The sequence below is a fragment of the Scylla paramamosain genome, chromosome 37 (assembly GCF_035594125.1).
Source record: "Scylla paramamosain isolate STU-SP2022 chromosome 37, ASM3559412v1, whole genome shotgun sequence".
Classification (NCBI taxonomy): Eukaryota; Metazoa; Arthropoda; class Malacostraca; order Decapoda; family Portunidae; genus Scylla; species Scylla paramamosain.
The window spans coordinates 722,501-748,269 of record NC_087187.1 but is presented as its reverse complement, the minus strand read 5'-3'; the positions used below and the strand labels follow the sequence as shown (position 1 = coordinate 748,269).

General features: G+C 44.3%; 1 protein-coding gene and 1 long non-coding RNA gene across 11 annotated transcripts in view; both read right to left on the bottom strand.

The window, feature by feature from the left end:
* Positions 1-38: 38 nt before the first annotated feature.
* LOC135091257 (uncharacterized) lies at positions 39-5,998 on the bottom strand. 5 transcript variants are annotated; one of them, XR_010262447.1, is made up of 3 exons: positions 4,176-5,998; positions 3,762-3,931; positions 39-1,654 (listed from the first exon to the last, which is right to left on the bottom strand). It is a non-coding gene; the product is annotated as an uncharacterized LOC135091257 (long non-coding RNA). The 5 variants fall into 5 exon arrangements; XR_010262449.1 differs by having other exon boundaries at positions 3,770-3,931; XR_010262450.1 differs by lacking the exon at positions 3,762-3,931 and having other exon boundaries at positions 4,176-4,340; positions 4,677-5,998.
* A 507-nt stretch (positions 5,999-6,505) lies between these two features.
* LOC135091252 (cytosolic phospholipase A2-like) overlaps positions 6,506-25,769 on the bottom strand; it is a 37,467-nt gene continuing 18,203 nt past the window's right edge. For 3 of the 6 annotated variants that reach the window (XM_063988715.1, XM_063988716.1, XM_063988717.1), the window contains exons 4-18: positions 15,349-15,373; positions 13,922-14,006; positions 13,370-13,516; positions 12,779-12,929; positions 12,537-12,669; positions 12,149-12,285; positions 11,066-11,282; positions 10,852-10,965; positions 10,317-10,455; positions 9,958-10,068; positions 9,255-9,831; positions 8,853-9,079; positions 8,330-8,580; positions 7,967-8,093; positions 6,506-7,563 (exon numbers count right to left, since the gene is read on the bottom strand). In XM_063988715.1, coding sequence (XP_063844785.1) covers positions 7,124-7,563; positions 7,967-8,093; positions 8,330-8,580; positions 8,853-9,079; positions 9,255-9,831; positions 9,958-10,068; positions 10,317-10,455; positions 10,852-10,965; positions 11,066-11,282; positions 12,149-12,285; positions 12,537-12,669; positions 12,779-12,929; positions 13,370-13,516; positions 13,922-14,006; positions 15,349-15,373 — 2,881 coding nt within the window. In that variant the 3' untranslated portion in view covers positions 6,506-7,123. Of the gene's footprint in view, positions 7,564-7,966; positions 8,094-8,329; positions 8,581-8,852; positions 9,080-9,254; positions 9,832-9,957; positions 10,069-10,316; positions 10,456-10,851; positions 10,966-11,065; positions 11,283-12,148; positions 12,286-12,536; positions 12,670-12,778; positions 12,930-13,369; positions 13,517-13,921; positions 14,007-15,348; positions 15,374-15,504; positions 15,552-20,924; positions 21,860-25,080; positions 25,528-25,769 lie in introns of those variants that run through there. The other 3 variants (XM_063988719.1, XM_063988714.1, XM_063988718.1) reach the window with 3 other exon arrangements.

The following is a 25,769-nucleotide window of genomic DNA, read 5'->3' as shown; positions in this document are numbered from 1 at the left end:
TGGACACGCTGGTATAGGGAAAAAAGACATGTAGCATATAGGATTTTTGTTCTTTTATTGCGGCAATGTTAGTGATACACAGTACAGGCATCATTCCTTCCAGTTCATCTGATGCAGTGGAACAGGAAAGGTCTGCAGCCAGACACATATAGGGTGTAATGCAAGTTTCTGCAAATACTGAAAGAGAATTTCACCTAAGTAGAAAATGTTACTCGTGTGCCTTTTAAGGCTTTGTTTACCCGTGAGAGTAAACATGTAAGGGACTCGCAGGTGTGGTATGCTTGTAGCTGTGAGGTGAAGACAAACGATTGCATTGTCACAGTCTCCGAGTTGCCACTTGGTCAAATTACAAATAGTTTAATCTTATTTTTTGTAGGCTGGAATATTACAGTATCTTATAACAAGACAAATGATATTAAAAAGTATGTAATTTACTGATAAGCATTATACAACATTATTGCAGTGATTAAAAATATTCCTTTAAAATGGTACATGGCATCATTAAAGCGAGGAAGGAGGGGGGTGCAAGTCACAGCAACCTTGAAAACAGTTGTGATGATGCCACATAGCATTTTAAAGGAGTACTTTTAATCACTGCAATAATGTTGTTGTGTAATACTTTTCGGTAAATTACATGCTTTTTAATACCATTTTCTTGTTATAAGATACTGTAATATTACACAGCCTGCAAAAAAGAAGATTAAACCATTCATAATTTGACTAAGTGGTAACTCGGAGGTTGCAATAATGCAACTGTCTGTCCATCACCTCATAGCTACACACATACCACACCTGTGAGTCCCACACATTTTCAACTCCTCTCACGGGTAAACAAAGTCCTAAAATGCATGTGTATAGAACATTTTCTACTTAGAATTACACGTTCTTTCACCTCTTTCAGTATTTGCAGAAACTCACGTTACGCCCTGTATTTTGTGATGAGGGCTGTGGTGTCAACTGTGGTAAGTCTGACATACTGTGGGGGGACATACTGTGGGTTCTGTGGGCTGTGGTGTGAGAGAGAGAGAGAGAGAGAGAGAGAGAGAGAGAGAGAGAGAGAGAGAGGCATGGTCTCACAATGGATATCCTATTCAACTCTCTAAATTATTATTATAGTGGGTTTTTTTTTACCCCAAATGTCTTATCTTCCAACATTAATACTATGAAACCTGTTACACAAGCATGCACTGACAGTCACATTACACACATACACAGTGTAGTGTAGTAGTGGTTAGCATGTTTGCAAGAAGGCCCAGGTTCGAATCCTGAGCATGGTGAGGCAAAAGAGCCAGCCTCAATGTGTAGCCCCTGTTTACCTAGCAGCAAGTAAGTATGGGATGTAACCCGAGGGGTTGTGACCTCGCTGTCCCGGTGTGTGGTGTGTAAATGGTCTCAGTCCTACCCAAAGATTGGTCACTACAAGCTCTGAGCTCTTTCCATAGGGTAACAGCTGGCTGGGTGACCAGCAGACAACCATAAGTGAATCACACACATGCAGTAAGCTCCAGTGGTCTTGCATCTCCATCAGGCAGCAGCAGTAAGGTAGGAAGAACAGCCATAGGAAGACTGGCTCGTTTCATCTCCCACCAGTGAGGTAGGAAGAGCAGCAGCTGAATTTTTCTCATCTCATCCTGGATGGTCGTGTCTGTCCATTCTGCAAAATTGAACCATGTTAATTATGTGATACGAGTAAATAAAAAAAATATAATGCAAGACATAAATGAGACAAGGAAGTTCTGGAATGAAGTGAATCTGACAGACTCAACAGAGTTACTAATTAAAACTACAATACGAGAAGTAAAAATGAGCGGGAGAAATTCAGGGAATTCTAGAATGAAGTCAATGAAAATAGAGTACCTGATAGAAACGAGTGCAGAAAGAGTTCCCTTTAATGGACACTACCAGCTTAAGGTTGATCAAGTCTACAGAGAGGATTGAGTAGAGCAAGTAGGAAATTCATTGCATAGCCATGACCAAAAAGCTCCGGGGGAAGCTCCGTAACGTACTCTCGTCACTGCCGATGCACCATTATGTGCACAATTGACTGGTGATGTCTTCAAGTACACAGCGGTCACTAAGAAGTGGTCAGAAAGGCTTCGAACATGTCTCCAGCTCTCCAGCTCCGCTGGAGACATGTTCGATGGACCTGTCTCGTTATGACAGGTCCATCCTTATCTTTGGCCATGAGCGTATTTTATATCCTCAGCTCCACGCTTGTTCCCACCAGTTCATAAGGAATGATGCAGCAATCCACTCATCAGTGGCTAAAGGTCCTCTCTCCTACCTTCCGATCTTGATTTCCCTGGGCAACAGTATTGTTGTTTCAGTCCTCCCTGATCGAGGTCCGATTGGTATTTCCTTCCTCGTTGATCGAGGCCCGTTTGGTAATTTGTCTTCGCTGATCGAGGTCCGATTGGTATTTCCTTTCTCGTTGATCGATGCCAGTTTGGTGTTTTGTCCTCACAAGCACATAAACTCCCTGCACCCTGCTGGTGTCTAGTCTCTGCAAGCACATAAACTCCCTGCACCCTGCTGGTGTCTAGTCTTTGCAAGCACATAAGCTCCTTGCACCCTACTGGTGTCTAGTCTCTGCAAGCACATAAACTCCCTGCACCCTACTGGTGTCTAGTCTCTGCAAGCACATAAACTCCCTGCACCCTACTGGTGTCTAGTCTCAGCAAGCACATAAACTTCACGATGGCGTCTCGCCATAGCGAGGACACAGCCACCCCCCACAGTGTCTCGCCAGCACGAGGACACAGACACCACACAGCGCCCTGCCAGCGCTAGAACACAGTCACCCCAGTGCCTCGCCAGCGCGAGGACACAGGCACCCCACACAGCGCCTCACCAGCGCGAGGGCAACCACCACTCGGCGTCCCGCCCAGAGCGTGGACACACACTTTACGCCACCGCGAGGACACGGGCACTCCACACTACGACCTCTGGGAGGGCACAAGCTGTGAAAGCAAAACATCAAACCCAGCACAGCACTGCATATGTAACAGGCAAAGGGAATACTCAACCCTGAACCAAAGAAGGCTCTGCAAACTCACAGAAGCTCAAGGACCCGCCAACACGTTTTGACCAATTTTAATCCCGAGTCCGATGCCAATCGAATCAATACATCGAGTCAGCGTGAAACGGGTCTCCTTTCCCACAGGTTTCATTAAAAAAGATTGAACCCCGGTGTCCACCGAGGTGAGGTCACCAGTGGCAGATTATGTTTCGTCCGCTGCGTCAGCTAACCCAAACAAGTAGGCACTATTTACCATGAGGTACGACCTCCCCCCTCCCCCTGTTCGCTGTATACGTGTGAAGGCCCAGACGTTTGCTGCTCTGCGCTTGCTTCCTTCAACCATCTTGCCACTACACCACTTCGTCATGAATACACAGACTACCTCGTTGTTAGGTGTTCTTCACACGACACACCTGTACACCTGCGCTAACAAACGAATATTTCCGTTCGCTCTGATGTGCTCCAATGCGCACGCATGCACTCGCACTCAGTTTCCGGGGCTCTCAGGCTCCTCATGCCCCGTCTGCCAGGCAGCGGAACGCACGTACGCACACACGCACTTCTCTGCGAGACGGCCCCGCGGGCAGATCTCAGACCACCTCATGCCCCGCCTGCCAGGCAGCGGAACGCACATACGCACACACGCACTTCTCTGCGAGACGGTCCCACGGGCAGAACAGTGTGCGAGGCTCCTCGGCCGCCTCAAGCACCGCCCACCGGGCAGCGGAACGCACAAACGTACACACGCACTCGTCCTCTGGGTAATCCTGAAGACGCTCCGCTCCGCTGCGATCTTCGCCTTTCTTCTCCAGCATACAGCAGACCGTAGTCATTAACTGTAGACGCCGTCACGTCTATAAGGGATCAGGATGACAAACGACCCAGTCGTTTACTCGCTTTAATGCGGTTAACCTGTAGTGACAATTAATTTGACATCAGCACGAGTATTGAAATACGAGAAAACGTCCGCATGCACGTAAGGCACATAAGCATCATAAAGAAGTAACATTCCTTCATAACAGAGAGCAATAGAATAACCAAATACATGAAGGTTTACGCCTTAACAAGCTGTCACAACAATAGACACACAAATGCAATACATATAATAATATTCAATATTCAGTGTACTTTGACTTAACCAGAATGCAACACTTACGACTATGAAGGTCGGCATTTGAGGGTCTAGAGTTTATGGAGAAGGCAGAGAGAGTCACGACACCTGACTCTGATTCTGGCTGTAGTGATGATAGTGATGGTATAGGTAGTGATGGTGTACAAGTCGTGGTGGTGGTGGTGGTAGTGGTGGTTGTCGTGATTCTGGCTGTAGTGACGAGTGGTGGTGGTGAAGGAAGTGACAGTAGTAGTAGTAGTAGTAGTAGTAGTAGTAGTAGTAGTAGTAGTAGTAGTAGTAGTAGTAGTAGTAGCAGCAACAGTACTACTAATAGTAGTAGTAGTAGTAGTCAATTTCTTGCTTCACTAATAACCTTACTAAGGCGATCCTCTCCTAACCTTATTTCTCGTATTATCTCCATATTCAAGCCTTCCCCTGCACATTTCACTAAGTATACATGTACATGAAGGCTTCATAACTATACACAAGTAGGTACATCAAGGTGGGTATGGTAAAGTAAGATATAATGGGGATTTTAATACTCACGTCACCCACGTGTACCTCCCACAAGGCTGGCTGTCACTGTCAGGGTCTAATGGCGTCTATCAGATCTGACGTGTCATCGGAAAAGCTTAAATTTGCTACTAACTTATTTCCTTATTGTTTCTATGGCGAAAAAGTTGTGGAAAATTACTTAGTTTATAATTATACATGCAATGTTTAAATATCTAGGCGTCTTTCCAGGTAGTTTATAATTGCGTACTTTTCTTTCTCCGTTTCCTGTGAAAATGTAATATTTGCTACTAACCCATATCCTGATTGTTTCTATAATGAAAAAGTTGTGAAAAAATTACGTATTTTGTAATTCCACATGCACTGGTTAAATATCTGGGTGTTTTATGAATGATCATTAAATAATTGAGTACTTTTTTGTCCCTGTTGTCACTTGGGCCCAAAGAGAAATCAATGTACTCTCATTTTGTTTTGTTAAATTGAATTGCATCATCATATGTTATTTCTCCATTGTTCCTTCATTTATCTATCGTCTAAAGATCGAGAGAAAAAAAAAATCTTCCTTTTCTCAACCATTCTGTTTTCTCATTGTCTGTAGAGTTAATTATAGCAGTTCAAGTGATGATATATTAGTAGGAAGAAAGCCAAGTACTTCTACATCATTATCAGAGTTATAGAGGAATATTAAAATAAGAGAGAAAAGCCTAGTAGTTATGCTTTTGGGAACATTCTCTCTTTCTCTAAGAAAAAAATATCTTGATATCTTGATTAAACCAACTGCTTAACCATTACAGGCGTCTTCTAGATCTGGTCGTGGAAGAATGGGGGCAACCTACAAGTGACTCCACATTCATATATACACAAACACACACGCCATTCCTGTGCTCAAGGCAGACCGCTCAATGTCAGTAGAAAATCCATATTCGAACTTCCATCGCGGCACGTGGGTGTCAGACAGTAGCGAGACCTTCCTTCCACTGGCTACCAGGCAGTGCAAGTTGCAATGAAAGGGAAACACATATACTAGGGTTGCCATATATGAACTATCAAAATTCCGGACACCTTCACTAACACCTGATTATGGTCCTGATATGATACTGGAAAACGTAAATAATGGCTGATAATCTTGAATTCCGTTTTTCCACTTAGCTCAATTGGTGTCTTGTAACTCTTCTTCAACCACTGCGTGTGTTGCTTGATGTGCCGATGCATATTTTTCTGTAGATCTTATATTTTTTAAGTAGTTCCTTGTTGGACTTTAAAAAGTTGAAGAAGTCAACGCAAGAGGTCTCTCGGTAGTTGTACTGTACAGTCAGAATAACTTTCATTGTATCAACACTCAAACAGTAATCCAAACTGACCCATATCAGAGCTGGTGAAAGACTGGGGCGCGAGCGCGACGTCAAGTGAGGCGGCGACGCGGCGTTGGGAAGGCTGCGAGCACCGACTTCATACAGGACCCATACACGTTAGAGTATTGACCGAAACCAAACCAAATCAGCTGCCACTCGGTGAACCTCTCTCTCTCTCTCTCTCTCTCTCTCTCTCTCTCTCTCTCTCTCTCATCATTTCAACCCAAGGAAATTTAATACATGTGATTTTTTAACAGTAATGATGGAAGGTGAAATTCCGGACATTTGAGGAATTTTTCAAAAATCCCCCCGGACGCAGATTTCGTTATCTGATTTCCGGATATGTCCGGGAAAATCCGGACGTATGGCAACCCTAACGTATACATACATACACTGCATCACCATCAGTACATTGAGAGCTGACAAGACACACACAAGCACACTATACATCACCCGCAATGTTTTGTACCAACAACGCAGGTGACTCGCAAGTGTCAATGAAAGACTCACTCAAGTCATCAACTTTAATATTGTTGAATCTCTCCTGAGCACCAGTAACATCTCCCATAATTTATAAATGTACAAAAGAAATAGTTTTCTCTTCCATGATCCAGTATAATGCACTTAAAAGTATAAAAAGAGCTGTCACTCTCTTGTATCACATTACCTTGGTACACACGCCCCCACCCAGCAGGACAGAACCTCCCAGCCACCAATGGCCAGGAGTCAGTCAGCCTCCAGCCCCATGTGTCATCACATCCCAGGCAAAGCCTTACATTGCCAGGCTTCATATATTCACACTAAAATGCTGACACATAAGCACCCTCTCTCCCACAGTAATATAAGTTATTGGTAACCACATCTTAGGGCTATACTACTAATACTGGATACAGGCCATATTAATGTACTGTCTTCCACTTGACTATGTTATGATGCAGTTCAGAATAACTTAACCCTTTCCTGGTCATCTAGTAAGAACTGCATGCATCACTGGGGTAAGACTAAGCCATAAATGACAACTATTTCTAATGATGTATTGAAATAATAAAGAATGTAATGTATGATGATGGTATGAATCACTTACAATGAATGTAATTTATGCAATGATAGAGTGTGTGACACCTGACCTCACAATGTTGTCGTTTCATCAGGAATCTCCTCCAGTGCATCAGAGTAGTCATTATCACTGTTGTCACTTTCATCCTGATCAGGCACAGATGAGTACCGTGTCCTCCTCTTCAGTTCCTCCTCATTCTCCAGTGACACCTTCAGCCTGAGGTCATTGTCGCCCCTCTCCCCAGGGCTGAAGCTGGACATTCGCTTCATGGTGTTGACCACGTCCTTGAAGGTCAGCTTAGGAATGTACTGCTTCTTCTTCTCTACAACTTCCTCCAGCTCCTTCTTGATGGTGTCCACACAAAGCAATGTGTTAAATTCTACCAGCTTGGTCAGGCGGTCAAACTGGATGGCCTCGTATGCAAAATTCATTGAGGAGAATGCATTGGAGGGATCATCAAAGATGGGGAAGTCACCAAACTGCTTCTCTTCCTCAGTTTCTCTGGGAACACCTGCAGAGAAATGGTAAGTCAGGAATGCACAATGTGTACTCTTGTATTAATGGATGCAAGCACACGAGATAAAAGGATGTGATAACTGCAGTAAGTAGGCACATATACATGGAAGAGACGACATACGAGGGCAATGATCGGTTACTCTTTTGAGGAAGGTTCAGCAGCCATGACACAAATAGATAAATGATGCCTAGGATATTATGATGATCTAACAGTACAAATAAAATCATTTCTACCATATTCCTATTTCAAATATGGAAATGAAAACATGAATCAAAGGATCACAATACATAATGAAGCAATGAAGCAAAGACCCTCTACAGTGTGACATTCTCAAGTGACACACTCCACACTCAATCTGACACACTTGTCTCCTGTGACTTTGGCTGTGAGCACTCACCTGGCGCACTGAATTCCCTGAACTTGTTGTTGACCAGAGGGAAGTGAAGGATGACGGGGCAGAATGGGTCTGTTGGGTGCTTGAAGACATAACACTCCCTCACCTCCTGCCCCTCATACTGTGCCACCTGAAATATACCATGCAGGACTCAGTCTAAGGATCATTCTTCTAAGCAGTCAATAATTAGTAATGATATGCCTACTGTAATTCCCAGGCAAATAACCAGAGAAATTATTCTTCTGGCAAAAGAACTAATGAAATATAAAGAAGGCTGGAAGTTGACTGAAGGAGAAAATATTTACACTTGATAACAATGCATGAAATGGACCACAAGGCATGTATACATCATTCAAACAAGTATACCTGCTTCTGTATAGGTGGGAAAGGAACTTTATTCTGTGTGGCCCATTTTTCTGCCAGGAGAAGTTCCTTGAAGGGCTGAGAGCTGTCTGTGGGCCGCTGGGAGAAGTCAAAAGAGAGGTAGATGTCCACGGCTCGCTGGGGTCGCAAGAGGAGTGGGTAGGGTGAGTTGAAAGCCAAGCCAGAGTCCACAATGAACAGTTTCTTTGCCTTGTTGTCCAGGGGCTTGTAGCGACAGCTGGCCCCAAAGCCCGCTGCGAAGGAGAAAGACATGCCATGTACTGTATGCACTATTGTATACAACTTGTTTCCTTTTCTCATTCACAGCAGATCTGGATGGTTTAGGTGAACTATTAAAAACTCCCTCATGTGTATATAATAAATATGTATAGACAAATTTAGACACTTGTTCTTTATTTGGGGAACTTTCAAAACTACTTTCAGTCTTTCAATTCTAGAGAAAACATCAATTTATCAATATTTTCCTTCACTACACAAGGGATAAAACTCCTGAAAATGTTCTTACTGTCTGAGTCTACAGCATCCTCCTGGTCCTCGTCCTTCCCCATGACATCTGTGGCAAAGGGGGAGATGGGGAAGGAGTGCCTCAGGGACAGGCCGCGGAAAGGGTTGAGCACCTCCCCAGCCCGGCCAGCACGCGAGTTGAGGATGTTGGTGCCTGTCATGATGCTCTGCTTGAGGCCGTCCCAGAGTCCTGCCTTCTTCTCCACTCGAGACCGCCGCAGAGTTTTTCTGGAGACAAAGTGGTGATGTTAAGTTACATTAGGTTAGGTTAGGTTAGTTTTCCTAAGATCAAATGTTAGATTAGGCTAGGTTTGGTTCGTTTTCCTGGAGACAGAGCTGTGATTTTACATTGTGGCTAAATGTTAGGTTAGGTTAGTTTATGAAGACATCCTCAGCTCCTTACCTCCTCGTGGCCCACTTGTCCTGGCTTGGGGAGGTTGGCTGGGCAGCTTCCTCCTTGTTTATCCGGGAGCCCTTGATGGCGCCCTGCCGTTGCAGTCGTGGGTGCTGTGCTCTCTGGTATTCTGTCGTCACGCCTGGGTCACTCTCTGTGCTGAACTTCCTGCTGTCCTTTGAGGTTTTCCTGCTCTGAAGGTCGAAACTAAATGCTGAGGCTTTCTTTATCCTTGGTCTGATGTCCCCTTTATCTTTGGGATCTGTCTGATCTGTCTTGCCTTCCTTTTCACTAGAGAGGCTGTCAAATGATCTGGATGAAGTAATTTTCTTGTCTTCCACATCAGCCTGGTCAAGAGAACAGCCCTTGGGAATTTCTGAAGTCTTCCTCTTGGGTTGAATCTGCCTGTCCTCCTCAGGGATGGTGTGCTGCGTGATGCCATTCTCCGCAAGAGGCTGTGCACGGGTACTCTTGTGCTCCTCCAGCTCCTCCTCCTCTGATTCCTTGTCGTCATGACCCTCAATGTATTTTTCGTCCTCTGAGTCAGAACTCTCAGCTGAACTGTGTGTGTCCTTCAGGTTTCCATCTGATGGGGATTTCCAAAGCTCATGTTAATTTTTGAGTTCAAATAAGAAAGTGAAAATGTTTAATATACCATCATCATCATCAAAGAAGTGTTTAAGAGAGAAAGCAAATCAGTCCATAAACTCACTTTCCATGTTTTCCTCCTTCTGTGCATCTCTCATGATCTGTACGATGTCCTTCTTTCCTCCCTCCATCACCAGCCTCTTGATGAGAATGGTGAAGGCACTCCCCCACACACCTGCAACACAAACAACACATACATGAGAGCTCTGAGGAGATGTGTGTGTGACTAATTCATGTTTGTAAGTGGAGTTATTCTGTGACACTAAGGATCACTGTTTCACACACCAGCAAATACAGTTTTTATGATTACTGTGCTTTGTAATATAGGAAGAGGAATCAAAACCCCTCCTCTAACATTATACTGTGATCTAGTCTGACTTGCACTGCTGGGAGCTCTCTCACTGGGTGGCCACACTGGCTTACCTTGCAAAAAGTGTAGAGGAAATTCATCAAAATGTTTGATTTTCTTGCCAACAATAAACTTGCATCCAAAATCTTGGGTTTTCATGAAGGTACCATATTTTGCAATGCCGATTTCAAATGGAGAGAATTCTACCCACTCCTGAAACAAGAACAAAATTGTGTAAGAATCTGGCTGTATTAAAAAAAAAATTTAACATTTGGTAGATTCTATAAAGAGGCTGTGCTTGTGACCATCAAAATACCAGACCAGTGCTCACAACAGAGGAAAGGTGTGCACCTGCTGCCACACAAGATGAGCAGTGCACAGCCTCAGACACCCACCAGCTGCACTATGCCATTCAATCATCAGGCCGGTACTAACAACAGAGGAACAGTGTGAATGGTGTGCACCTGCTGCCAGACAACACAATAAGTGTGGCCTTGGATACCCATCAGCTGCACCAGTGTCATCCAATTACCTCACCACTTCACGACCTCCTCACACGCAATGCTTAACTCAAGGACCAAACCATCAATGCCAGCACACCACACTTACTGAGAATGATCTGCAGGAGACTTTCTTCTTGGCATGGAGACAAGTGTACAGCGGCATCGGTATGATTCCTTTCTGCAGGATTGGCTGGGTCTCTGTCAGCTTCTTGTTCTTATTCTGAAATGTATTTTGTTTGTAAAATTCATACATATATAAATAAAATGACAGCACATTACAAGCTTGACTCAATCCTATAAAAATACAAAAACACACACACCTCTTTGAGCAGCACATCCCCCAGTAGATGGCCAAAGAAATCAGTGAAGGAGACTGGCTGGCCCTGCTTGTACTTGGCCACCATACTGGTCACATATGCTGGGGAGTTTAGCAGCTTCCACTTCCAGTCCTTGGTGACAGAATCCCTTAGCTCCTTCTGCACCTGGGAGTGTGTGATGTTGGGGAAGTTCTCGTGGGCAAACAGTGTTGAGATGTACCTGTCACAAAACAACACTGGAGTTAGTTTACATATCTTCATATGCCTTTTTCTTATCCTGTGTGGAGATATGCAGAGAATCAGAGAGCAAAAGACTTCAATATATGTATGAAAGATCTACAGTAATGAAGGAAATTAGTGTGAGTGGGCTTTATGTCCAATAAATGTGATGATGAAGTACTGCACCCAGGAACCATCACATGTGAAGCAATACTCTACTGTGTACGTTACTCCATGAGCAGCCTGATGTGTGACTGGTGTATGACCTGGCTCCTCAAGTAACACTGGCATATTTGAGTCACAATAAATAACGTGCCGCATTACCACTCGTCCCAAAATGGTGACAGTGCAAGAGAATGGTGAGCACGGAGCACGTCACACACAGAGGAAGGCCACAGCTTCACCTTCACCAGTGAGCAGGTTGGGCAATGAAATTTTACCATCAAACACAATCATACAATAACTCGTCACAAAGAACGATAATTTTGAAGTAGCCAACATGTATTTAAAAAAAGGTATACTGAGCTGAAAACTGTAGTGTTGTTGTTTCCTTACCATCACATGCAATCACATAATCCATCACAAAGAATAATTAAAGGTAGCCAATATGTATTTAATCCTTTGACTGCTATTTGGTACATCTTTCCTTAATTAATAATCACTCTGAGACATTTACTTGTTCTACAGCCACCTACAACCTTTAAACTGGATAGAAATTGCTAATTTTATTCTTTTTCATCCCCCGTTTTCTTGCAGATGCTTACAAAGATTTCACACATTACTTCTGGTAGTGCTGATTGTTTCATATTGCACTGAAAGGATTAAAAAAGTTATATGGTGCTGAAGTCTCAGGTGTTGTTGGCTTACCAGGATGAGCCAGAGAGACCGGAGATGTAGGTGGTACAGTCCAGGATGCCAGTCTCCTGCAAAGCCTTGACAGCACCACTCAGGCATGTCATGGCCCTGAAGCCCCCACCAGATCCCAGTACTCCAATGATGGGAACCTGCAGGAAAGACACTCATGGTAACAACAATTTCACCACAGGAACTGAATTTCTTCCCATGCCTTACCAGAGATAATGAAATTTTACCATCAAACACAATCATACAATAATCCGTCACAAAGAATGATCATTTTGAAGTAGCCAACATGTATTTAAAAAAAGGTATACTGAGCTGAAAACTGTAGTGTTTTCAGTCTAGTGGCCCACCTTACTACACCTCAACCTGATGGCCCCTGGACATTGGCACTCACCTGCTTCTCATTCTCTGGTGCTTTGGGGCCCAGCAGTTTCTTCATGGCTGCCAGAACTCTACGGCGACGGATCTGAAGGAAGCTTTTCTCCTCGTGACACAGTGCAAGGGAGAACCTCAGGTCTGGGTTTTTGCTGAAGGAAGATATGCCAGTTAGTATTCCACTGTATCCTATCCTTAGTGTAAACAATATGTTAGCTTGTCCTCTATATGCAGAAAACAATAGCATTATAGCACCCTTACTTCTTCTGCAGGGTGAGGACAGTGTGAACCTTTCCATTGGGGAAGTCGAAGATGACGTCTTGTGGAGTGTCAAGGTTCAGCAAGTTGAGGCTGAAGGTTTGCTCCCCAAGTGTCTCGTCCATGGTGTAGTTAGCGTCCATCAGGATCACATCTGGTGGGAAAAAATGCGTCAATTCACATGTCCCCTTCACACATGATCAATTTGCACAAGAAGAAACCAGTACCAGTATGTTTGCAGTGGTGAATGATGGACACACTTAGAGCTGGTGTGTTATTGTCACTTGACATTTAACTCTCTAACTTGGCTATCAGATGTCTGCACTGAAAGGCTTGTTATTTCACCTGTTCCCTTGACACAACTCTCAGGCCTGCATGTGAGAAGCTAGCACTATAAAGAACTTGTAGCCAGTCACACCAGTGGAGATGCATGAAAATTAATAAGAAACTGCATCCCTTTAAAACATTGGCAGTAAAATGTTAAGGTGGAACTGTAGCACAAAAAGAAACATCCTAGTGTGGTTTGGCATTAAGGACCTGTGTGTAAGATGGCAGCGACAAAGCTAAGAAAGAGAACTAGAATAACAAACTTACGGAGTGTGTATTCTTTGGACGGGTCAAGGAAGAAGTGGAAGGACTCATCCCATATTGGATTAGTGCAGTTGTCCACGTGACTGGTGCGCTTGCAGGAGTTTGAGCTACCTGGAATCCTCAGCACGACGTATGGATCAGGTGTGTCCACTGTGGAGGATATAACAGTTCTATTTAGCCATTTTATCGTGGTGGTTCCTCAATAACCTTCCTACTATTGGAAAAATTACTTACATGGAGATACAGGAGAGAAAATTATTTAAAAAGAAGGTTCATTCTTTCTTACAAGACCTTACCACAACAGTAGTGTCTGGAAAGTTATACATATGTCTTAACCCATTCATTCTCCTTCAATATCTAAAAATTTTTAAGGCAATACTTTTATGCTAAGCTCTCGTAAAGTTGCTGTAATCTTCAGTCTTCTCTCTTTTCTCTCCTTCGACTCCATGCAAACAATTCTTACAGTGCTATGAAGGGGAAAATTATGTGTCATCAAAACTTTTTTCATGCAAAAGGGATGCTGGTTGAGGGTGACAAAAACTTAAAAAAACTCACTGAGGTCCTGGAGTGTGCTGCCTTTGGTGATTCTTTCTCCTTTCTTGATTGTGATCTGCAGGTCGTCACAGGCCTCATGTTGCACCTAAGGGGGAGAACAAGACCACCATTAGCTGTATTTACCTAGCTGTATTTACCTAGTTATATTTATCTATACTTGTCCAATTTCTCTTTAAATACATGTACACTAACCACCATAACCACATCTTTACTTAAGTTATTCCAGGGTGTGTGTGTGTGTGTGTGTGTGTGTGTGTGTGTGTGTGTGTGTGTGTGTGTGTGTGTGTGTGTGTGTGTGTGTGTGTGTGTGTGTGTGTGTGTGTGTGTGTCCATCTGTACATCCTGAATGAATAAAAACTAATGCATAGCTAGTTTCTCTCACTTTCATTCTCTCTCCTTTCTTTACATGACACTAACAAAATAAAAGTTTCTTCATCTCCTCTTTCCACAACATTAGAACTCATCACTCCCAGGAAACAGGAAAGCAGTGGGGGGCGGAAGCATTGCAATCAGGAGGAAAACTCTACTCCAGTCTGTTACATTACTGCAAGGCTAGATGGGTGTGGGAGCTTTGAGAGAGAGAGAGAGAGAGAGAGAGAGAGAGAGAGAGAGAGAGAGAGAGAGAGAGAGAGAGAGAGAGAGAGAGAGAGAGAGAGAGAGAGAGAGAGAAGCAGTAACAATAGTCAATAGCTTAATGTTACTCAAGAATTGATTCTCTCTCTCTCTCTCTCTTGGTATGTCTATCTGTCTTTCCTATTCCTTCTCTCTCTCTCTCTCTCTCTCTCTCTCTCTCTCTCTTGGTATGTATATCTTTTTCTCCCTTACTCTTGTGTGTGTGTGTGTGTGTGTGTGTGTGTGTGTGTGTGTGTGTGTGTGTGTGTGTGAAGGGATGTTAATAGTTAGGAAGTGTAATGACAACTGACATGACTTCCTGTAACCTGATTGGCAAAATTGAATGCAGGTCTCTCTCTCTCTCTCTCTCTCTCTCTCTCTCTCTCTCTCTCTCTCTCTCTGTTGTCCTGGTCTTTTGGTGGTCTAGTTTGTTTTCATTGTGGCGTGGTGCAATACGACCTCCTGTCTAAGGAAACTCATAGGAAGAAGAAAAAAAAAAAAAAAAAACAATAGGAAAAACCTGATTTACAAAGGTGGTCTGTCTGACTCACTTTCACTCTATATCTGGAGTGCTTGTGTCTCCTATCAGCCCCTCACTCTCTCTCAACCTCCCATGCTTTTAATCCCTCAGCCCCTTAGTCCCTCGACCCTTCAACCTTTCAGTCCCTCACTCTCTCAGTCCCCTCAGCCCTCCCCTCTTAATAGTCCCTGCATGCTAAAACTGAGCTCTATTTTGCTTGGTCTTACTAATGATGCTACAACAACAACCGCTACTACTACTACTACGTATAGTCATGAACACGTGTCATACTTACTTCAAAAACCTGGAAGGGATCAAATCTGCAAAAAGAGAGAAAAAAAAAAACATTAGTAACTTGGACATGACGATGATGATGATGATTGTGTGTGTGTGTGTGTGTGTGTGTGTGTGTGGGTGTGTGCGCGCTACCTATGTTCTATCACTCCTCTACCTTTTATGGGAAGCTGGTGGGAGATTACTCATCAGAAACAGTTATGTACTCCTAGTCTCCTACACACGTCTCAAAAGTAAACAATTAACGTACACAGGGTGGGAGAAAAAAAAAAACGGTAGACATGAACTAAGTAAGGATTTAAACTAAGGTAATTTTAAAACGTGCTTGTATGAAACTTTTCTCCTCATCGTTTGAAAAACTGGTGGTAAGTTTAATTTTGCTGTGGTCTCAGGATTGGAGTAGGTGCGGGATAGTCACCGGTTGCATTATGAGAGAGAGAGAGAGAGAGAGAGAGAGAGAGAGAGAGAGAGAGAGAGAGAGAGAGAGAGAATCAGATTTGTCAAGAGTATAATTAGATCTTATAAAAATGTCCCCAAATTTAAATAGTCTCTTAACAAATCCTTCAGGGCTTAGTCAGAGCTTGGCTACCTCGGGCCTGGCCACCCACTACCCCAGGGCTTCCTGGGGTTAGTCAGGTCTTCAGGAACGTTCTCTATCTCTCTCTCCCCCTCCCTCCTCCTACTCCTCCTCCCACGCTAAATTAGACCAGATGGGCACAATGCTTTGACTCCTGGCTATGACTACACTGGTGACTCATCCCACCACCACCACCACATCAGTAAGTAGTGGTGGTGGTGGTGGTGGTATTCTTTTCGTCACCACCACCACCGCTTTCTGATAAAAAGGCCCGCATTCTGAAACGCTTTGTTCTCTCACCACGATTATTTTCAAAGGCCACAAAGATGATTAGCCTGGTTCTCAAGAGTATTTCTCCTGTTCTTTATGAGGAAATCTCGCAAAATCTGTTACCAGGACCATAAAATACACTTAAAACGTTTTGCTTTCTCACCACTATTTTCAAAGACCACAAAGATGATTAGCCGGGTTCTCAAGAGCGTTTCTCCTGTTTATAATGTAGAAATCTTGCTAATCTGTCACTAGAACTATAAAATCGCCCTTGAAAACCCATGTCACATCAACTATAGCCCTTTAAAAATAGTGGAGATGCGGCGCAGTTTCAGAATTCTTAAGACGCTTGCCAAAAATGCAGGTGGCGGTGGTGGCTAATAATTGTTTAGTTTGTCACCACGACCACCACTCCAAGACTGACGGTACCAATAAACATGCCAATCACGCGACTAGCAGCTGGTGTTGACACTGGTGTACGAGTAGAGCTATGGAGCACTTAGGAGAGAGAGAGAGAGAGAGAGAGAGAGAGAGAGAGAGAGAGAGAGAGAGAGAGAGAGAAACCTGAAAATAACATTACTAATGGTATACATGAATAAATAACATGAATATTAATAAGGAAAAAAATATATATTACATCATATTATAATATCCTATATTACCACACAATTTCCCTTCTTTCTCAGAAAATACTAACACAAAACTTTTTCTCTTGCAAAACACTAAGGCCAAAATACACAGAACTACAATCACTATATGTTTGAATCACCCATCCTTTGCTTGTCCCTCGTGTTGTGTCTATCGAAAGCCAAATAAAACTTTTATCAGTATTGAATGAGTCTGAACGAAAGTCATAACACGTAGAAGGTTAGGCCAGTTAGTCTAGTGATGTTTTCAGGAGAAGAAATACACAACAGGCAGGACAGGTAGGATAGGCTAGGCTAGGTTTTAATTATGTAAGTGCTGATCTTGCCTCGGTAATATTAGTCGTTTGCAAGTTGTGGAGCCTCTCTCTCTCTCTCTCTCTCTCTCTCTCTCTCTCTCTCTCTCTCTCTCTCTCTCTCTCTCTACTCTCTCTCTCTCTCTCTCTCTGTGTGTGTGTGTGTGTGTGTGTGTGTGTGTGTGCTTAAAGTGCATAATACTCGTCAGTTGCTTCGCCACAATCATCTGATACTCTCTTCTTCCTCTTCCTCATCCTCCATCACCACCTCCTCCTCCTTCCCCTCCTCCATCTTCATATAAGCGTAATTTGATGCAATTCTGAGACTAAGTGTGTTGCCAGTTTTCCTCCTCTTGCTCCTCATCTTCCCACTCCTCTTCTTCATGTGAATAAACGTTTCATTGATTCTGACAGCCTCTTCCTCCTCCTGCTCTTCATAATCTTTTGACGTGCTTCATAGAAATATTCTCAACGATTATTGCACTCTTTTCCTCCTCCTCCTCCTCATCCTCTTCCTTCTACTTATCTGATCATGAGGTTCTGTTTGTTGTACAACGCAAGACTTTTTTTTTTTATCTCGTCCACTTTCATTTTATCGATCAGTTTTATAACATTTTCCTAGTAGAGTAAGATGAGATTAACGAACTGAGTGAAATGAACTTTATATTCCCATGTGATTATGTTCTCTCTCTCTCTCTCTCTCTCTCTCTCTCTCTCTCTCTCTCTCTCTCTCTCTCTCTCTCTCTCTCTCTCTCTAACGTTGGGTGAAGAGTGGCAGGTCAGTGAACAAATATTGAACCAGGAATCTCCCAAATGTCTCCACCCTTTCTTTCTTTCCTTCTTTTCCGTCTCCATCATTACCACGAACACAAAGACACCACTCCTTACACATACACTGAAGATTTCGTTAATGTATGCCCCTCCCTCTTTCTCTGTGTGTGTGTGTGTGTGTGTGTGTGTGTGTGTGTGTTTGGAGAAGCCTGTCCATCTTGATCCACATCTTAGCCCGCTTCTTTTTTTCCCCTCCTCCTCCTCCCTCTTCCTCATCCTCTTCCTGAGTAACATGTAATGCTCAGGCATTTTCCGCGAGTGATTTTGTGCAAGTCATGTTGTTACTGTTGTTGTTGCAGCAGCAGCAGCAGTAGTAGTAGTAGTAGTAGTAGTAGTAGTAGTAGTAGTAGTAGTAGTAGTAGTAGTAGTAGTAGTGCGTAAGTGTATGGCTGTTTGGTAACTTGTTCTAATTAGTTTCTTGGAGGAGGAGGAGGAGGAGGAGGACAGGAGGAGGAGGAAATAATGCATATAATAATAATAATAATAATAATAATAATAATAATAATAATAATAATAATAATAATAAGAAGAAGAAGAAGAAGAAGAAGAAGAAGAAGCAACAACAACAACAACAACAACAACAACAACAACAACAACAACGATAATGATGAGGATGTTGATGATGATAAGGAGGAGGAGGAGGAGGAGGAGGAGGAAGAGAAGAACAAGCAAAGTTAAGGAGGAGGACAAGCAGTCAATTGGCAAGCATCAGTGTTATACTCAACATATCAGAGCAGCTTCTCCAAATAGCAATATGGGGGATTTGAGAAGGCAGGCAATACGCGATTCCCTGCATGCCAAGTTGAACGTATGTATGTATGTGTGTGTGTGTGTGTGTGTGTGTGCGTTAATGAAGGGGATGGCCCGTTGCTTGAGATATTCCAGCGAAATCTCTCTCTCTTACGTCAGCCTCAGTACACACACACACACACACACACACACACACACACACACACACACATACACACACACCGTAAATCCCCACTATTAACCATCTTGATACATTTTTCGTTCAAGATTGTTTCATATATTACATAAGCGGATGCACTTCCAGAGAGAGAGAGAGAGAGAGAGAGAGAGAGAGAGAGAGAGAGAGAGAGAGAGAGAGAGAGAGAGAGAGAGAGAGAGAGAATACTACGCATATCATTCTCTTATAAAAATAAATAAATAAATAAATAAATAAGACGAATCCCTCTCAGAAATATTAACAGAAAAATGACACAATGAAGCTACAATGAACCACATTTTAACTCGGTACTCACTGTGCATCACTATCGTCACTCTTCTTTACTCAGCTCAGCTTCACTCCATAACCTTGCCTAACCGCTTGTGCAATTGTACAATATTCACTAACGCATTCAACCACAGCCTGTTCTATAATTTTTTCCTATTAAAGTTTATTTGGCCTTCGTAGCAACTCTGCATTTTGTTTTGTGTGTGTGTGTGTGTGTGTGTGTGTGTGTGTGTGTGTGATGGGGGGAGGATGGTGGAGGGCGTGCTAGTTGTTTTCTCACTTCCCATGGAGACAGTGTACGGTTTCATCAGAATGTTTATTGTTGAGTTACTTTGTTATCTGCTTGATTTCACAAATCTATGTTATTTTTATTTTCAGTCGTATTTCATCTCTCTCTCTCTCTCTCTCTCTCTCTCTCTCTCTCTCTCTCTCTCTCTCTCTCTCTCTCTCTGACATTAACTCCCGGTCAAGCAACTTTTTTCTGCCTTCCCCCCCGCCACACATTGTCACCATTACTCTCCTTGCATTGACATTTCCAACATTCTTAAATTTTTTCCCCCATTTAATTCTAACCGGATCACACATTTTAGAGCAGTGATTCCCAACTTTTTTTTTTGTCTTCCCCCTTCAACCAGTTCACCTGTTCGGATTTCCCCTTCATAGAGCGACCACAAAATTATGGAATTCCGACCAAAATTATCGCACACAGTCACTACTGAAGGCAGTCATAACAAAATTTTATTTGTATCTGTATACACTACTTGAAGAAAAGCCACCTACAACATTATGATTTTTTTTTTTCGTCGGCCAATCGCTAGTCAATATAATTTCCCTCAATAGATTACTCCCTGGAATCCTAAAGTTTCCCCCATGTTGGGAAGTCTAACTGTTCTCCCACTTCCCCCAACACCTGCCCTGCACAGCTAGGTAACACAGCACGTAAGACACCTAATACCCGAGGAACGCAGGGGGACGATGGCCAATGGTAAGATGACGCAATGGAAGCAGCGTCACTCAGGTATTAAGTCAGGTAACCTACTGAAGGCTTGACTCAATCTACAGGAATCTATGCCGGGATTACTTCTGTGGTGGTTGTGACGGTGTTGTAGCAAGATGCATTCCTGACCCGTAATCTAAGAGGTTTTGCTATCTCTCACCACGAGTATTTTCAAAGGCCAGAGATGATTAGCCGGGTTCTCAAGGATTTCTTCTCTGAGTAGTATAAAAAAAATTTGTTAATCTGTCACCAGAATTACAATCTCTGGAAAAACTGTTATAATGCGTGTTTGTGTTCTGGTTCCCGTCGCGCTGTCTGTGGTGTTGTCTCCCGTCTGTAGCTATTTGACATTCGCATCTACATTTTCTTTTCCGACTGTGTACCGTGCCTTTTGCAAATTGTATGCTACACACACTACTACTACTACTACTACTACTACTAGTAGTAGTAGTAGTAGTAGTAGTAGTAGTAGTAGTAGTAGTAGTAGTAGTAATAATAATAATAATAATAATAATAATAATAATAATAATAATAATAATAATAATAATAACAGCAATCTCGCTCACATCGCAGATAAGGGCTGATAAATCTCGAGTGACTGAAATTATCATCGCAATAACGAGATGGGATCATGTTGCTCCTTAAGTAATGAACCCGCACTGCATTCCCCGGAGTACGGTGCTAAGAGGCCTTGGCTACACCACAGCACGGCATAGCTCATTACTTACTTCAGTCCCCACATGGAGCTGGTGGTGCGGGGGCGGGCCATGGACTTGAGGTGGAGGTGTGCGGGTTTGCTGTGGTGGTGGTCCTTCATGGTGCTGGTGACGCCCTCAGCTACTGCCATTCCTCGGATAATTCCTGCTCTGCGTCGCTGCCTCTCCCTTTCCCTTTCTCGGCCACCAAGGCGATCTTACTGAGATGATTTCGCGTCGCTCCTGAAGGCGTACTAGTAACTAAGTCGCAGCTCTTCTGTCACCAACACGTCACCAGCAGATATCATATCAGGCGTGGTGTGCAAAGTGTCTCGTGGACACAAGAACTGCAGCAGTGATAGGGAGAGGGGAGATGCGTTGCTCCTTCGGATCCCGTTAGCAAGCGCAGAATTGTCCAGCAGCAGCAGCAGCAGCACAGACACATGAAATAAGCAGGTTTGTGTTTTGCTAGAGTGAGTTTCGACGAGACGCGCACACTGTCTAGAGTGAAACAGTCACATGTACACACTTTGAGGAGGATGTGCCACGCAACACAACACACCTGAATGGTTGTTGCTTTGGGACTGGCTTCCACTGAGTGGCCTGCGAGGTATGACCCCTCGTGTAGCTGGCAACTCTCACCGCCATGCACTTGATACCATAGAGGGTTTAATGTCGACACTTTCCGCGTGTCTCAGCCTCTTAAGAGGACATTAGCAGCAATGTCTTGTGGCAGAACACAACGAGGAAACTGCAGCACACCAGCGACGCCTCACATACCCTAGCCCTCCAGGAAGAACTGCGACGTCAAGGGTACCCGGCGATTGGCGGCAACTGAACAGCCGCCAGCACGTCTGATGTGGACCTAGCAGGGCCTGAATCAACTCGCGCGGCAACACATGCCGCGCGCACATACTAATTCACTGAGTTAGGCCATGCATGGGACGAACAGGTTTCCTCATGGACGAAGAGGTAAACAGACGAACGAGTGAACAAGATTTAAAAAAGTGGGTAAGGCGTGGCATTGTAACGCGACTCACTTATGTCTCCTCACGCCATTATGCAACAAGCTGGGTGACGCTGCGATCTGGACGTCCCTCTGCTGCAATGAAAGTGTAAATACACCCAACACCCCCCTCCCCCATTACCGTCCAACCTCAGCTGTACGGCCTCGATTCTTTCTCACGCTGGGGCGGGGCGGGGCGGGGTAGCGGAAGGAGGTTGGGGTGCTGGGGCGTCGCGGGGGTGCCACTCTTTCCACGAATCGTACATTCCCACACTGCTTTCGCCCCACCTCAGCCGTGGCGCGAGAAGAGAGAGAGAGAGAGAGAGAGAGAGAGAGAGAGAGAGAGAGAGAGAGAGAGAGAGAGAGAGAGAGAGAGAGAGAGAATATGTGGCTCCTCCTCCAAGCCTATCAACACTGGCATTTTTTTTTCTAATACTTGAGTCCCTTCACTCCTTGCCCTTGTTTGTTCCTTCTATGGGCACAGAACTTCCTCTTCCCTTCCTCCCTCCCTTCCTAATCCCCTTCCCAGACACAGTGCCTCCCTCTCTCCCTTCGTAGAAAGAGTGCCTCTCTCCTTCCCTCCCTCTCTCCCTTCGTAGAAAGAGTGCCTCCCTCCTTCCCTCCCTCCCTCCCTTTCCTAGATACAACACCTCCATCCTTCCCTTTCTAGATATTGTTCTCCTCCCTTCTTCCCTTCCTTCCTCTCCTAGACAATACCTTCCTTCCTCAATGGACACAATGATTCCCTTCCTCTCTCCCTCATTTTCCTCGGCACAATACCTTCTTCTCTTTTTCCTGAACACAATCTTCTCTCCCTCTTTCCTTTTCTAAGCACAGTACCTCCCTTCCTTCCTCCCTCCCTGCCTGCTTAAACACAGTGCCTTGTTCCCTTCATCCTTCTTTTCTAACAAGTGCCTTCCTCCTTCCTTCCTTCTTCTATACATCACCTCCCTCTTCCCTTTTCTTTCCCTTTTCCTGTCTCTCCAGCAGCACAATTTCTCATTACAATTAACGAGGCGTGTAACATTCTGCCACTCCTCACTCCCCGCCACGCCTCACCCTGTCTGCCACACATTGATAACCAACAGACACGATGAAGGATTGCCTGCCCCTGCTCTTCCCAGTCCTTCACACACATACTCGTACATGTAATTGCTATGCTGATAAATTTTCTGTCATTTCCTTCCGCGTTCCTCCTCCTTTACTTTCTCACTTTAGTACACCTTAGAACCGTATTCCTGCGCCACACCTCCACCACTTTCAAAAGATACTAATTAAAGTTACACGTGTCTTTAAAGGATGTTTTTTTTTTTACGGTTCTAGTGACATATTAACAAGATTTCTACATTATTAACAGGAGAAAAAAACTCTTGAGAAGAAAGACTAGAGGTGAGATGAACAGGAGGAGGAGCAGGAGAAGGAGGAGGCAGGAGGAAGACAAAGAGACAGAAGAGGAAACACGAGAGAGAGAGAGAGAGAGAGAGAGAGAGAGAGAGAGAGAGAGAGAGAGAGAGAGAGAGAGAGAGAGAGCAGCTTTCTTGACGACGGTGTGACGTGCTAGTGACGTAAATAGGACAACAAACACGATGACTTGCCTGAGAGTTGTCTTCAGAGCCTTCCTGTGTTTGCGCTGTGTTAACTGGCCATCTATTATGTCGCCTCCTACACTGCCTCCGTCACCGTCACCTCCTCCTCCTCCTCCTCCTCCGTTATCGTCATCACCATCCGCACCATCACCATCTTCTCATCCGTCACTACCTCCACCATCACCTCCTCCTTCTCCTCCTCCTCCATTTCCACCAATACCATGCACACCTTATTTCTCTTCCTAATATTGCGTCATTTAATCCACCTGTCTTCACCACCACCACCACAACCACGACCACCACCACCACCACCTTTGTATTTCCTTCTTCCTGTCATAATTTTCCTGGAGGTGTAGATTTTTCCCCTTTACAGTGCAGATAACTTAAAGGAACTTGAGAATAATAATGGAAGCTGCAAGAAGCCATCAGGTCGACACGTGAATATAAGGAAAATAAAGGAAGCTGCACAAAAGCCATCAGTTCTACAATAATATGGTTAATGCGAGGAATCATGGAGAACTTTCATAACTAACAACAACCACCACCACCACTACCACCACCACCGCCACTAGAAAAAGAAAGAATATCATGAAAAAATCTTCGCCTAAACGGATGTGTTACGTAGTATTGTGTATGTATGTATGTTAGTATGTCTATGTACTAACTTGGGAGTTCCCTCGCCCTCGTTTTCTCTACTATAACTGTACCGTACTTAAGTGTTTAGGTGTTTTCCTGTGACTGAACGAACGAGAATGCCCCAACACGCTTCTCAGTTAACGGTCCGGCAGTGTGACATTTTGGTTTTCAGTCAGTTCACCGATAGGAGAGGCAGCGTCCTCCCACTCTTTCCTAACCCTGCCTGGTGCTGTATTGTGGCTGTTTTCCTTTTTTTTTTTTTTTCTTAGGGTGGTAGGATAATTCGATTTTCATAAGATAATAGGAAGGAAGTTACGGTAGGTATGTTCTTTCATTCCTTCTCTCTCTCTCTCTCTCTCTCTCTCTCTCTCTCTCTCTCTCTCTAGTCTCCCCGCCAGTCTACGTCGTGTTCTGTGAAGCAGTGACGCAAAGGGAAAGGCTCGGCAGTGCCCGCCCAGTTTCCTAACCTCATAATATTCACGTCCCCCCCACACACCCCCCTACCACCGCCACCACCACCACCACCACCGCTGCTAGACGCGGTATGCGCCCCCTCATGGTCTGCCTGCCTCATCACTGGTCCGTCAGTCATCCACAGTGGCCAGAGACGATGGGACGAGACCCCTCCCTCTCTCTCTCTCTCTCTCTCTCTCTCTCTCTCTCTCTCTCTCTCTCTCTCTCTCTCGTCCATATTTAAAAACACTTCTGCGCCGCACCTCCACTACTTTCAAAAGGCTCTAGTTGAAATTACACGGGTTTTCAAGAGTGTTTTAACGGTCCTAGTGGCAGAGTAACACTTCCACAATGTTAACAAGAGAAGAAAAACACTCTTAAGAGCTCGGTCAATCATCTAGGTAGCCTTTGAAAATAGTAGTGGTGAGAGAGCAGAGTTTCAGAAGACGGGCTCTCTCTCTCTCTCTCTCTCTCTCTCTCTCCTCCCCACTTTCTCAAAACCACTCACGTGCTGCTCCATAAGAAGCTTTGTGGTGAGAAAGCACGTTATTCTGGGGGGCAGGCTGCCACACAACCTCCTCTGTCTTAACACGGGGACGCCAGCTCCTCCCCAACGACCGTAAAGGCGGTGGAAGAGGAGGCGCAGGAGGAGGGGGATGAGGAACAACATTCTCCACTCCTGTCTCCTCTGGTTCTCCTTTCAGATCTTCCATGCGTCCAGAAATAAGCACAAAGATGAAATGGCTGGCTGGCAGTGGTAGCGTACACGAGTGAGCGGCGCACGAGTAACTGGCGGTTATCCATAATACCTCCTGTCTCTGTTTCCAGTGATGCCAAGTACACGCCTTACTGTATAGTCACCCGGTCTCTCTGCATACACACGCGCGCACGCACAGACATGACAAACATTCCTCTGTGACACTACTGCAGGTGTGTCTATGTGTCTGTGCCTCGCGTGCAGTGACAGAGAGGTGTTGGCGGTAATTTTGTGGTGTTAGAGTGTCAGCCGTGAGTGTGTAGCAAGTAAATGTTACTGAAGAAGGCATCCGGTGGTTTTCCTATCTGTGGCTAAGGTCCGTGATAACAAAATACACGATGCTGGTTATGAAAGTCAACAAGCCACTGTTCTGATCCTGCGGTACCTTTGCTCCAGCTTCTATCCTCTATACTTTCGCAGATTCCGCCATCTATTACTTC